The 15,450-nt window shown below is 37.4% G+C and overlaps 1 protein-coding gene across 1 annotated transcript in view; it reads right to left on the minus strand.

The window, feature by feature from the left end:
• XRCC5 (X-ray repair cross complementing 5) overlaps window positions 1-15,450 on the minus strand; it is a 48,205-nt gene that overhangs the window by 24,292 nt on the left and 8,463 nt on the right. Inside the window, exons 6-12 of the mRNA XM_008644833.2 lie at window positions 13,798-13,912; window positions 12,018-12,156; window positions 9,840-9,952; window positions 6,296-6,358; window positions 5,485-5,622; window positions 4,746-4,836; window positions 3,378-3,505 (exon numbers count right to left, since the gene is read on the minus strand). Coding sequence (XP_008643055.1) covers window positions 3,378-3,505; window positions 4,746-4,836; window positions 5,485-5,622; window positions 6,296-6,358; window positions 9,840-9,952; window positions 12,018-12,156; window positions 13,798-13,912 — 787 coding nt within the window. The remainder of the gene's footprint in view (window positions 1-3,377; window positions 3,506-4,745; window positions 4,837-5,484; window positions 5,623-6,295; window positions 6,359-9,839; window positions 9,953-12,017; window positions 12,157-13,797; window positions 13,913-15,450) is intronic.

The following is a 15,450-nucleotide window of genomic DNA, read 5'->3' on the forward strand; positions in this document are numbered from 1 at the left end:
AAGTGTAGAGTCAGTGCACACAGTCAGGGAGCCAAGCAGAGGGGGAGAGACAAGGTTAATGAGGCAGGCTATAGAAATTCCATGGAGGGTTTTGAAAACAAAGTAAGTATCTTTACAATTTTGTGAAGTGTAGGATGGCAGTAGAGAGGTATACGCATTTACAAATATACACACAGATACCAATGCATGCACACAAACACATCAAAACATGTGATGTCCACAGGAGACAAATTTTTTCCATGTCCAATGTACTGGGTGCATTAGACACCACTGTGAATGTAACTACTCAGTAAACTAGGAATACAGCAGAGACTTGCTCCTCTGTTGGCTGTCAGACATAACATTAATTTAAAAAACAAAACCAAAGCAAATAAAAGCCCCTATTCACACTGGAAAGCTGCCAATAAAGAAAATCCAGACAATATGTGACACATAATACTGATGTGTTTTCAGGCTGCCATTAAGATTCCAGTCCATATTAGAACACACTGTCAAAAGGAGGCAGTTGTACAAGGCTACTGATTTGGAAACACTTGTAATGATTTAAGGCACAATTATTTTGAAAGAGAGTAAAAGCATTGCTGGAAGCTGCAGTAATGGCTCTTTTGATACAAAAAAAACCCCCCAATATAAAACAACATTAGGTAATTGAATTAAACTGACGAAGCAAAAAACCTAAGTCCCCTGTTATGCCTATGTTTCAGGCTTTTGTAACTGAACTCTTCATGTGTGCAGCCAAGGAGCTGAGCAGACTGAGTGGCCACAGCATCCACTTTTGCTTTTAAAGTTGATGACTACCTCCAAAACCTGAGATGGCAGGTACTGTCAAAACTCAGGTGCTAAATGGAGACTAAGTTAAACAGACAACCTGGAGTTTCTAAACCAACAGTCCCTCTTAACCTTGCTTCCCCTTCCTTCTGCATCCAGCAAGAACCACTCCTACCTTCACAGCTAAAAGGCAACCCACACTGTCACTGCCTTCCAGACTCACTGTTCTATTCATGCACGTTGTCAGCAAGGCACTAGCTCCTGATTGCTCTTCCTGATTTCCTTACATTTCCACTTTCAGGGACATAGCCAGCTTTCAGGACCAGGGGTCACACCAAGATACTGGTCAATGGATGAAATGAAGTGGGCTTCATATCACTAATTCTGTGAGAAGCAATGACAAATATACACCAAGAGACCAACAGGTCCATCTCTGTTGAGCAATTTGTCTATTTGGCTAGCAAATAAAATGCACTGCATTCCCCAAATGTCTTAGGTGCTTCAAATCCCTGTATTTAAGAGGGACAATTTAAACAATAATGTTGGAAGTCTGCCACTACAAAAGCTACAGAAGATCACTTAGGTTTTTCTGGAAGCAAGGAATAAAAGTTGGAAGTCTGGATATAGGATATTCCTCATCTTCCACTCCAGCAAGCATTAACTACTACTTTTCACCCACTCTGTCACTTCCTGATGTCTACCACTACTTCCAGAGATATAATTTAGCTTGATGTTTTTGTTTAAATTCTGGCTCTTGTCACTTATCATTCCAAATATCTTCATGAGTCAACAAAGCAAGGAAATGAAGTAGGAGTTCATCCTTTTCTTCTGAGTTATTTTCAAAACCATTTATAGGTTCTGTTCAGCCCAATCCACTTACTGGCTACAGTCAAAAGATGATGCAGAATTTTTCTACATAGTTCTTAAGGAACCAGCAGTGCCACTTGGCCTAAGAGCAAAATACTAAGAATCTGGAACATTTTTGCAGCAAAACAGAGAACAACTTACATAGATTCATAGCAATTTTGCAGTAAACAAATGGGGCTGTGTGTGGCCAAAAGAAAGCACTAAGACACTGACAGTTTAGGGTTTTCTAAACAGCAAGGACAGAAACTGTATCCTACCCCACATATTCAAACAGTCAACAAATACTTTTTCTATCAGTAGCATTCACCCTTACAAAATCCTACTATCCTCTAAGGAAATTGGCAAGTTGCTCAGTTACTCTCTTCCAGCAGCAATTGAGTCAAGTGCCAGAACATCATCATCGCATTGTTTCAGAAGACAAATAGCACACCTAAAAAACCATCTTTCACTGATAGGTGAAATCCACTAAACCAAAAGAATGTAAAACTCCATCTAGCAATATAACAGAGGAAATTCTATGCCCTAAGTGTTTTGTTCACAAGCAAAGCCATATTTGTAATATCCAAGCTTAACAATCCTTCCTAAAATAAGAGTTGTGCAGAGGTCAGTTTATTTTAAGTTCTTGCCCTGTAATAACCTCCAACTGATCAAATCTTGCATTCAGTTACACACTGTCTTGTCAATATGACTGGCAGAACTTGAAGAGAACGCCGAATTCTTCGGGTGTCAATCAGAGTAGGATTTGAAGACAGTGGGTTTACATGTGATCCTGAAACACACATTGACCTTCAGATCCTTTGGTTATTTTGACAACACTGAGGAAGGCTTTGAGAAGCTAGGGTAAGTTTTCTTAATTTAAAAAAGTATCCTCTTCCTACCTGTAAACTGAAATAAATCATGTGGAATTGCTGAGATATGATGAACATGATTGCTATAATACCATTTTTGGTCAATTTTCAGAGCAGAGTCACACATTCAATATGTCTCCATGGTTCTGTATACAGTACAATTCTGCAGTTGCTTAAACTGCAACATAATTTTCCTTATTTTTGAATTTGCTGTGTCATTTTTTTAACACTTGAATTCCAATGTATAATTAAGTCTCTCATCCTCATAGTTGCAATGGAAGTCTTTGTGATACGAAAGGAATGTAAATCAAAATGGAGACAGCTTGACAGAATAACTGCAGGAAGTGTGAACTGTTCTGCTTGCTTGTAAAGTGCATCAGCTTAGACACCCCAGCAGAACATTTTAAATGTCAACAATGTTAACCATTTATTACTGGTCCAGTTCACCACAGACTGACCTGTTTTGGAACACTGCTAGATGCAACAATGCACAGAAAAGTGATGGGATGCAGAATGAGAAGCTGAAGATACCCCTGATTTTCAGACACTTTTTCTCTTTGTCCAAAAGCCGAAGACTGAATCTATGTCCACAATAGAGCGTTGAGATGCAAGTTTTTACTTGCCTAATCTATGTGCCTGTAACTATCAGTGATGCTGTTGCAGACACCTCAGCACAGGTATAATTTCCTTTGCTTCCTGGAAACTGGAAATTTTAAAAATAAATCTATGTCAGGGACAACACAGAAATTACTGGTTTACCCCATGCTTTAATGCCAGAGATTTATATCAGCATTTTCACAATGCAGATCTTTCCAGTGTGAATCAGAGAAAGACAGAAAAGTGAAAAGTCTTTAAAAAAAAAGTTTTCAAAAAATACCATATCATTCATCTCACCTGATAAAACCTCTGAAAATGAGGGTTTGGGATTTTGCTGGGCTTAAACAGGTCCTCAAAAGTTTCTCCATCTTCATGAACCAAATTCATAGAATCAATCAGTGAGTCAACAGCAGATAACTGATCCGCTAAGGCAGCAATTACATACAAAGGAAGATTAAATACCCTTGCAGATGGATGCATTTCTTGAAACAATTTATAAATGAAGATTTGCTTCACAATGTGAGATTTTCACCAAGTCATTGCATGCCACAGAATACACTGCAGCTATAGATGGGCCAATAAAAATATGGATAATGGACACAATAATAAACCCCTGCTTTATTTAAGGACTACAGAGCTAAGTCATAAAGCCTTTTTCTTTTTCCCCAAGACCTCAATTATTGTTGCCTTACTGCTTTCACTTTTATTCTTTTTCAAGATGTTTTCATTTGCAACAGAAGGTTTATAGGCCACTTTGTAAATAAGGAGAACAGTTGGTTTGCAAAACTAAATGGCACAATATAAATTTTTAAAGTTATGATTGCAAATTAACACAGTTCACAATAGCCAGCTACTGCTTTGGCAAGACAGGTTTTAGATTGGTTATCAAACTACTGCTTACAGGCAAGAAAATAGAAACTGTTTTAGAAAAACCAGCACGCTATATATACCCTGACGTGCAGGTGCCCATTCAATGCATCTCATAACAGATGAAAGAAGCGGGAGTGGATTCTAAACTACATCCACTTAAGACTCATTGCTGTGCAAAACTCTCAGAAGAGCAAGTCAAGCTTTGTACGGCTGCATGTTCTCTGCAGATGCCATCCATCTTAATCTGGATACCAATAAGTGCACAGTTTAATAACACTCCACAGAAAATACTGTCTTTGCCTTTGTACATTATATTAACAGGCCATGCTGCAAACGGCTACAGAACCAGCTTTGCACCAACAGAGCAGCTGCGTCTGTTCTAATTCTAGCTAGCTAATCACACACTGTAGATCCCACAAGGTTCTAGCCATTTAATTCCCACGATGAGTTCAAAGATCAAAGGATACAGAGGACTAATCTCAGTTCTCTGTCACAGGATCCTGTGAGACTAATGATGCTGTAACCTGAGCCAGAAGTCATTTAACAGGACAGTTGAAATACTGCCTTCAAACTTAGGTCTGCTCAGCCTGCAACTGAAGTGGCAAAGCTTTGATACACATTTACACTTCAAGATGACATCACCATAATGGATGCCCAAATACCTGGGTTTTCGCCTAAGCCAAAATAACAACAAAACTCAAGTCTTCATTGGAGAGCCAAATATTCTAACTCTCTTAGAGCATCTTAGAATACAACAAGCAGGTTACTTTTCCAGCTGACCAGCACATATCTTACCTGTAGGAATGCATTTTTTACTGTTTTTCAAGGATGAAAATACATATTGTCTTAGGTCTTCCATGTAGGGTAGTTGCACATAGATGAGACACTGTGCAAGAGGAAAGAAAGAATAACTGAGCCTGAAGGAAAAAAAAAATCTGTATCCCCAGAGTGCCATATCAGGGCTACATAAAACATACGAAAAATCTGAAGGCCTAATGTCTGTGTGCATCAAAACACTTACAATATTCACAGAGCAACACAATTTTAATCGGAATAAAACACAGCATTATATTTATAACATAGGAATGGCTACACTCATTTTTCTGCTTGTGGAATAAAGACCTCCCCAGCCATCTGATTCCTTTTTCCTGTGCAGAGTTCCAATTATCCAAGCTTTAAATATCCAATATATTGGCACTTTGGGAGATTTTATCACAGCTTACTGTATTTCAAAGTCAAAAGTTGGGTTTGGTTTTTTTAACATTTCTCTGCCTCATTTTTTCTTTATTCAAATACCTCCTCCAGTTCATACCACCCCAAATAATTCCTTTCCATCCTTTATGTTTATACCCTTCAAAAGTCTGAAGATTGTTGTGTCCGCCCCCACCTCCATCACTGCTCAGCTATGCTATACATATTTAGCTCTTTCAATAGTCTCTCGTAAGAAAGATCAGGGGAAACATATGCTGCAAAAGTTCTGACATACTGTATTGCTTCTGGGTCTCTCTGCAGAAGGGTAAGAGTGAAAAATTACCTCATATGCATCCTTAATATATGGAAAAGCTACTCCAACTTGTGGGTAGCATCTTCTATCATAAGCATAACGCACTATAGCCACCACTTTCAACTCATCCAGTGCACGAACAAGCGCAGAAAAAGCAACTGCTGCATTCTGGAGGGAAAAAAGAAGTCTACAGAATCATGCAAGTTCTTAGTCATGAAATACATCTTTCACAGGGAATACAATAGCATTGATTTAGTCAAGACTAGCTTCCATTTCAGCTATAACTTTAATACAAGCAGTTTTTCATGCTCGTAAATCAAAGAAGCAGAAAGGTCAAATCTCATCACGATAGTGGATCCATTCAAAGCTGAGCCAACTTTAGATTCAGCACGTTCCACCTTTTTCACCAGGTGTGAAGAACTCTCAGAGGTTTTGCAAGAGACAGAGAAAAGAAGGGAAGCCAGACCCTTAAAGGAACATATCAGAGCACAACAGTGAGCTTTTTACCTCCAATACTTTGGAGGTCTGTTCTAAATAACGCAGTGAGAGGGCACACTGTTGCTCTGCATGAGAATGGACTTAAGCACAAATTTCAGTTTCCTCATAACCTTGCTCAAACATAGTACCTACCAGGTTTTCATTATTCATGAGATACTGTATTCATTTGCAGTTTAATCCAACTTCTTTTTAACCTACTGGGCAACGAAATAGGACATTTCTGCAAGCTGCATTAAAAGTATTTATTATAAACACAGAAAGACAGGACAATTTCAAGTGTCACTACTATTCTTCTTTGTTCCACAGCAAAATACCTTCAGCATTAAACTTCAGTTCACCTTACCTTATCATCTTTTGCAGCAAAGACCTTCAGAGCCTGGTTGCCCATGTAGTAATGCCTCTGGATCTACAGATTCAAATGGCCAAGAGTTAGCCTGACCTAAAGAAAAGGTCACTAATGCAACTGGACCAATTAAATTACAAAACAACTAACATTAGTCAAGTCAGAAGCCACCAAATTTAATTACAGTGCATAGAGGTTGAAGCCCTATATGTGCCTCTCCATTTATCACTTAATATGGGTATTCAGTCACATTGGGTAGGATATTCCCATCGCTTCCTACTGATGGGCAGGAATGAAAGACAGTGCTACTTGCTGCTGTTACCAGTCTGAATAATACTTCAGTAATTCAAAAGTCAGCGTGGAAAACTACAGTAGTTAATACAAGACCTAAACCTGACACCACATCTATGCAATTAAATTTTTCTAGCGACAATACATCAAAAAGGAGCTGAAAAAGGTCTCATCCTTAATTAATAAAGCTACTTCAACAGCAACCCGGAGTATATACAGTTGTGCTGGCAAAGAAGCACTTCTGTCAGCAGGGTTTATTCTGTTCATAAACATGGCTGAATCAAAAACAAACAGAAAAAATAGTTTCAGCAAGGGGCATCACTGGAATAGTTGGAGCTACAGCAGCTGACACACACACACGCACACATGCACACACACACAGACAAACCCTGCAATCGTAGAAGACCTGTCACAAAGATCACACACTGCTACAGACACTGGTTAAAATAACCTTTGTTAAAAAAAAAAACCTCTTCGAATTACAGTCTCCGAACTAACTTCATTGTATCTTCAATTTTTCTTTCATTCATTTCATCTTTTTATTCTATCTTCTTTATTTAGCAAATTACCATAAGGCCATTGAAGTCAATGACAACCTGCACCAGAGCACATCTGTTTACTGTACTACAGCACGATTCTTCAGATCAGATTATTATGCCTGCAATCCTTCTTTCCTATTCTGTGTCTAAATGCTCAGGAAATTTTACTTTCAGTGTAGTATAAATAACTAGATGTGTGTATCACTACACCTTTTTTTGTTTGCAAAAGAAATTGTCCCTTTGTAATATTTTCAGGTACTATTTCTTGATTTACATGGCATGGCTTATAAATTAAAAATCAAAGTTTAAGCGGCCTCTGATCTTCTTTCCTGAGGGATGTGAACAACTCAGGAAAATAATATAAGGTGGTTCTAGTCCTTATTTAATTATGTATTTGGAGCTGTTCCAGTTTTTCTAATCAATATTGAATTATCTTTCCACCAAAGTTTTTTAAAGAAACAATTTAATATAAAACATACATTTTAATAGTGTCAGTTTTATTATTCCAAATAACAAAATTTAAGAGGAAAAACTTAAGATAATGCATGGGTCTTGAAAATTCCGGCTACAGCTAAAAACTTCCTGATATCATTATCTATACACTTTAATTTTAATCCTGCAAGCATGCCTGAGTAATTTATTCCACTGAGGGGATGTGCAGCTACTACGCAGCATAACTACTCACACTCCTGGCTACAGGACCAGAGCACACTTTAAGATGTAATTTCTTTTTGTTATGAAATCCAAAGAAAAGAGAAGTACATAATAAAAATTAGTCAAAAGCAATCAGTATTTAGTACACTGAAAATGCTTAAAAACAACTTGTTAATTCTTTTATGCATACTTGTGACTCGAAAAATATTCCTAAAATTAAGTCCAACCCTACAATTATTAACTATGTATTTGAAGGTATTACCACACTATCTGACCAATGATGGGAAAATAAAAATCCATGTGAAATAACAGTTTGCTCACAGAACACTATATTCCTCATCTGTTTTCCTCTTAGTTTCCATTTTCAAATAAAGTCAGACTAAGTCAAAACAGGAGGCCAACCTCCAGCACGAGAAAACTCTGCACACAGTGAAATACATCTTGCAGAGCTAAATTACAATAGTAAGACAGCTGGAGGCTCATAATGCATGAAGAGATGCAAGAAATTGTCTCATTGGAACACTGGTTTCAGACACATTTCACTTATTAGATCCAGTTTCTGGTACAGGAGGTAGCACTCCCTAACACCTCTCTGGCCCTGGCCAATTTAGGGCACATAAGCTCAAGCATGACATGTTTCCTTGATCAGTCACTTGCAGCACACAAGCTCCCACATTACTCAACAACTAAGTTTTGAAAGTCCTCGAGGAGCAACCAGGTTACAGTTTCCAGTTAGGCTGGCTCCTCATTTCAGTAAATCAACATAACTTCCCGACTCCTCGGTCACTATGTTTTGGAACACTGCATTGCATCTAATGACGTACCTAGCAACATGCACAAGGTCTCTGTGACACCTGTATTGTAAAGTAAAAAGATGTTTAGTTACATCCATTTGGGAGCAAGCTCCCACAGACGCTTCCTATTTCATTAGCATCTTTCCTTCACGGTAAAGGTGACGATGCCTTAGCCTTTATCAAGGGATATACTTTGTTCAGGCAGTGAGAGATTTCAAAGAGCAGGAGGGCTGGGAGCCTTCTGTCAGAACAGAAGGTGTAGAACTGCCCTATGATTTCATTTCAGTTTTGACTGGTGAAGAGAGGACTGCATGTGGACAACTCCAAGATGAGTAAAGTTTCAGCCACCCTGTGCAATATCCTGGAGAAAAAGATGGGGAGCAGCTTAACACACACAGCAATTACTTGGCACTTGCATCTCTGTACTCTCTCCTCGTGTGTCCTGCTTCAAGAACAGTTTTGTTAAGCCTTTGCCTAAGGCTTTGCTAATGCTTAAGTCTTGGATTTTCTGAAGGAAATCACCTTGTGCTGGAAAACTTTTACTAAGGTACTTGCGTAAAGTAAGTTTCTTACAACTATCAAGGACAACAAATAGCAAAGTCAATACCACAAGTAGGAATAAATGCATTACAAACACCAAGCACCTCACAGAAATATGGAGAGTTTTTGAATGATTTGTCTAAGTTCTAAGCCTTCATAAATTTCATTAAAATTTCATAAAAACATAAATTTCTAAATTTATGTTTTGTCACAACAGAAAGAAGCAGCAAGTCATGGTTCACAAACTAATCCTTATGGAATTGAGAATGAATGGAGTCAGTTTTCAGGCTTGCTTTAACATTAATGTTGAGGAAGAAGCTTCTGTTAAGAAGCAGCCATACTCTTGGCTGGACAAAGCCCAGAAAGGCTGCTGCCTGAGCTGAACAAAAGACAGACCATCTTCTGCTGCAGATCTGGCACTACTATTAAAGTTTGTGAGATTAAATGAGACCACAATACCTCTGTCTTCACTTTGCAGAAATCTGAGTTCAGTGGCTCTGGCTTCACTTGAGGGTCCAATGGCCACATTTATGAGCTTCTCTCCTTTGCAAGACCACACATTGCTTACATGTACTAGAATCAGCAAATAAGTCACCCCTGCATACCTGAGTGGAGATGCCCCATTCCCAGTATTGAAACCCAATACAGCACTCTAGTGAATTCAAACCAAAATCAAGTGTCTTGAATAACCCAGGAAGTTGAATAGGAAGACATTTAGTATCACACCTGAGAGGATCTAGTGAATCCCAAAACAGAAAAACACTTTCCTTCTGTTTTGTATTTCATTTGCTCTTCATCTTCCTTGGAAAAAGGAACTATATCACTCCCATACCGAAAACCTGGAGAACAAGAGAAGAGCATCTGGTAAGCATATGGGCCTACAATTTTAACACCGAAATTAGCTCTCTGAATATTTTAACAATGCACTCGTGCCCCACAGCTACGATCCACACATGCTCATCAAATTACTTTCCCTGTTAGCAAAAAAAAACCACACACCCATGGACACATTTTGTACTTCAAGAACAGCAGTTGCACTCCTTGTACATCATTTTATGTAACGCAAGTACCCTCAGAGAGCAGGAAAGAAAATAAGGGAACATCTTGCCTAACAAAGTTATGCTCACAGAATAGATTTAAGCAAATCAGAATAGATTTCAGCAAACAGATTGCAACACTCTCTGCAAACATAATACAAGCAACCTCAAACATACCACAAATCATAGCACAAGAGATGACACCAGAAGAGACTCAGAGAATAAAATGTGCTAACAATGGAAGCAAGGTACACAATGGAAAACCAAAACACTCTTGTATGCAGAACTGGTCTTTCCATATATTTCTGTGTTTTACTTCCCATGCCATACATTACAGGTATATCTCCACAAAATAGGAAGCTGTAATTTCTCAGAGGTATCATCTGTTCCAGCTGCTTATTTGCTATCTCAGCCTCCAATATCCTCCCTGTAACATCATCACTTTATTATATTGCCACAGACTAAGGATGATATCCTCAGGTGTGAAGAAAGTAGAAGGAACAGAAATAAATCCCTGGATGAAAAATCTGTAAGCAGATATATTTTCCTGCAAACTGAAAAGCAAACATACAGGCAGAATGAAAGAAATTTCAGTATTGGTGCTGCAAATACAAAATATTGCCTAATCGTGACATTTCTCAAAAGATTCATCTAAGTCCAGGATGCATCAGTAGCTCTTTTAGCTTAAGAAATATCACATCACTGTCAGGGAAATCTTTTATCTCTTTTGTTCACATTGAACTGCTCACCACTTCTTTTTACTAGTATCCCACAACTACTTACTAACTGAACCAGTCAGAAGATTAGCTGACAACAGTCACAAATCCTTCAAAATGCATTCTCTGTAAGAAGTGGATTTTTTTTACACATAGTTCTGAAGTTGTAAAACATAACTAGACCATCTTTTAACCATCATTTCTGCTTAAAGAAAAGGTCCCATTGTCGTTGGGACTTTATCTGATACTCCTATGAAAAATCTATGAATGCTAGAATTGAAATAGATTAAATAAAAAAATACAGCTTCTTCTAATTTTCAATTTATGTTATTCAATTGACAGCACTCTCTGAATACTGTTATCTGAATAGTTCTGCTCTTTATAGTTAATATACTTGCCCTACTTCTGTGGGATTGAAACAGCAAAGGAAAGGAAAAAAACTAGTAACAAAATATATCTATACCATCACAAAAAATGAAACAGATTTGCTTAACACCATTTTTACAAGTAAGTACACTATTTCCTGCTCTTTCTGGGGCCTGTAGTCTTCTAAGGAAACTAATCTGCTCAGAAAGAAGCTGCAGGTCAGAAAAAGTATTCTGCATACCACTACTTCAGATTGATCCTGTTGCAGTACAGCAAAGCTAGTACTCTTGAACACTAAATCTTCCTTTGATGGCTTCATCTTTCCAGCTGCAGAATAACTAGAGCAGTTGCTCATCTACAAAAAAAGCAGCACTATGAAAGCAGTCATGTTATCAGTACAACTGAAGATCTAAAAACAGAATAGTGGTAGCAGAACTACTCACTACAGAAGTGAGGTACGGCCCTCCACAGAGCACAGTTCAGGAAGCTGTAGTGCCTTCCAAGTTCCATCTGTTGTTATTATTATTGTTGTTGTTGTTTTGTTTTTGTTGTTGTTATTATTATTCCTATTATTGTTATTCTTACTACTGGAAAAGTCAGACTTTTAAAAATATGTGAAGACAAAGACTCTCATGTAACAGTCTCTGTGTTCCATCAGCCTACAGAGCTTACATTCTAGGATCACAGCTAGGCTTCAAGGTATAGAACTAAAGGGCCCTTGGGTGACCTAAGAGTCCAGCCATTATCTTCCCCTTGTCTTCAGGGTGCACATAAAGATGTCGTACCTTGAATAGTATCATCTTTCTGAACCTCTGTCTCATCATCATCATTCAAGCAGTAAACAGTTTCTTTTTGCACATCCTCTTTTCTGAGGGTTTTAGCATCCACAATTGTCCAAAGTTTTTTCACCCTCTCTTCTGTGACCTTGATATCAGAATTCAAAGAAAAGGAATGTTTAACATTTCAGTGGGATCCAGAGTACTTACCAGAACACACAAAAAAATCCTTAGCCTGAGTGCTGCATTGTTTTGCTAATAAAGAACTAATAAAGACAGTGTCAAATGACGCATCTCTGGCTGCCACCACAGTGCTTTCAGTACTGCTTCATCTGTATGAGACCTAAAATGTGAACTGTAGCATATTGACAGCATACTTGTCCTGGTTATTCATTAAACCTGTAGGTTAAGCCATTTGTGGAAGTCTTTCGGTCACAGGATACTGTGTAACTTGCTTGCTATGCAATTTACTACTTCCAACTGTATAAATACTTTTGACAAAGCATTAAGAAATATATTAAAGATACACTAAGATTCAATGTTCATTTAGCTTGTTTGGCCAAGTTTTCCATCAGGCTTACTACACTACAGGATAAAAATACCTTATATTACTGCAACTTCCCCAAAAGGCAAAAAAAATCCCAGCTGCATTATGGGACTGGGAAGGGAAAGGAGGAGTAAGTATTTACAATGAGTGAATGTTTCCCAACTACAGGGAAATAAAATTGCTTTCTTTTCTCTCTGCTTAAGTGAAATTCATTGTACAGTTAGTACATGAGAAGAAAAATGTAGAGCTGAGCAGAAAACAGTAAAGCCAGAATATATTATGTCAGTATGACTGCTGTATGACCTCAGGCCAGTCACTCAGTTCATGTTGCTTCTTCTCCCAAACTTACTTTATTTTGTGTGTAAACGTCTTTGGGAGGGGACTCTTTCTGTCTATTTGCACAGGTCTGGCACAATAGCCTAATAAAAATTATTAATAACTATATATCGAAAGTTGATGTCTTTCAAGGATAGTACACCCATCTCTCAGAATTCAGATACATTTCACCTTCATAATATCAGACTCAGTTTCATGTTAAAATAACAAAATAATTAATCCCCATCTCACCAGATCCCTCAATACTGCCACACTACACAGTTACCTATTAACTATTCTCTAACTAGAAATTTGCACATTTTATGTCTTTAAATACACTTACTTTTTCCTAGCACTGATTAAAGTGCTAAACTAAACCCTAAGAAAGAGAATGGCCCCAAGCTCTGCCAAACAGTACAAACAAGCTGAAAAAACAGACCTTTTATTCCAAGTCTGAAATAACAACAGATGTGATTTGAAACAATGGCCGGTAAAACATTTACATCCACCATTTTACACACACGTCCAAAATTCCTCTTGTGTCTAGGGCTTAAGAAATATATATAAAGTCCCACATATCACTGATGCTGAATGTAAATCTTCAATCACAGCATTCTTAATCAGGGTCATCAACTTCAATACCATTAAGTGCCAGACTAGACAGCAGTTACTCCTACTTCTGTACCTTATGAATTTCAGTTATTCAACGAGTGTATGGTTAAGTTAAAGTTGCTGTGGGAACCACAGCTTTAGATGTACTAAACCACAATTTTAGATGTACTGGCTTCTAAGCAAATAAAAATCTCTATCCTAATTATTTGGATGTTGTTTTATCTTTTATTTTCTTAGCTTCAAGGAAAAAAAACCATGCAGCTGCACCTAACTTGCTGCCAAATGACACTAAAACATATCACTTTATGTACTTACTGATTTGTAGGCCACAATCCTTATAGACAAATTAGGACCAATAGTGAGCTGGCAGGGCCAAGGGATAGACTTCCTTTCTATTTTCTTAAACATTGAAAGACGTTCCAGGCTCTCTCTAAATGAAGGAATCAGGAAAACAGAAATGAACTCTGGCAAACTGTAATAAAGTATTATTGACAAAACACTCTCCTTAAGGAAATGCAGGAGTCCAAACTGTTTCCGATTAGATTGCATAAAGCATTAGAAAATAAACTGTATCAATAATCTTATCATTAACCATTGTCGGAAAAGATAACGAAAAAAGAGGTGGTACAGTAGATTATCCCCATCTTGAGCCTTTATGACGGTGTGACATTAAGGCTTAAAGGCACTGTGTTAGGTCTAGTGATAAAACTACACAATTGCTTCTTAAGCATTTTACATTTATCTGTGCTCACCCAATTAGGGCATGTAGTGATCTGAACAACACAAATTAGAAAAGGCTCTCTAAGTGGTAAAATGCTTTCTGCAGTGCAGCTGAAGAAATAAAGAATCCAGTTGCAATTAACAGGATTCTGTTTACGTAGAAATTAACTTTTGACACTTTATTTTATACAGTACTAATGAACTCATTAATTTAAGAGCATTCTGTCAGAGTGAAGGAAGTTACTTCAACTATTTCTAGCCTAACAGCAGATATACAAGTTCAAAAAAACACAAAAAAAGGAACTGCAATGAGTTTATACTAAAAAGTGTAAACTTAATTGCACAACTTTTAGCAATGGAGTCCAAAATTTAAAATTCACAGTAATTTATAATATATCATTGTGAATTCAAATAGGCTTGCCCCCCAGAACAGCTTTCAGCTAATGCAAACTATTTTGGCTATTTGGCTGTAAAATTCCAACACAGAGAAAGCTCTCAATTTTTTTTCTTTCATTGCATGATAAAACAAAGATAAAACAATACTGAACTCATCTTTTTCACATTGTGATAAAACCTGGAATCTACCACTCTCTTGATGAAAGCACTTGTCTGGCAGAAATCAAGATCAACTCCTAAAAACATCAGCAGAAACTTCTACTTGGCATTCTGCTTTTCAGGTTTCCTAGTATGAACAGGGTTGATTTTTCAAAATTCTAAAAGCACAGTGAAAGACAAAAATGCACTGGGATTTTTAAATGAGATAAACATTGGATTTTTAATTTTTTTTTCCTTAGGGAAAGGAAAGAAGGATTTTTTTCCTAGCAATAAAGACATCAATACAGGATTTTTAAAAAGAACCTTCTACTACATCATACTGCAACACATACATTCAAGGATGAGTACGAAGATCAAATACATAAGTGCCAAATGCCTAAAAATGTAATTTAAGCTCAATTTATTATCTCTATTCTTTAATTTCTTATATGTATAGAAGAAAAATGTTGCCTGTTACCAAAGATGACACAGTCAATAAAACCCTTGCAAATGTACATTTCCACTTGTATTTTATAAACACAACCTTTCTCCTCCACTCTGCAACCCTTCCCCCAAAACCCAGAGGCAGCAGAAGTACCTCCTGTCTAACAGACCGAGTATCATGACTTAAAACAACACAACAAAATCTCCTCACTCACTTTCCTGGCATGGCTAATTTATTTTTACAAGAGTTAAAATATTTTTACCAGCAGG

This window comes from Corvus brachyrhynchos, unplaced genomic scaffold, assembly GCF_000691975.1.
Source record: "Corvus brachyrhynchos isolate BGI_N302 unplaced genomic scaffold, ASM69197v1 scaffold452, whole genome shotgun sequence".
NCBI lineage: Eukaryota > Metazoa > Chordata > Aves > Passeriformes > Corvidae > Corvus > Corvus brachyrhynchos.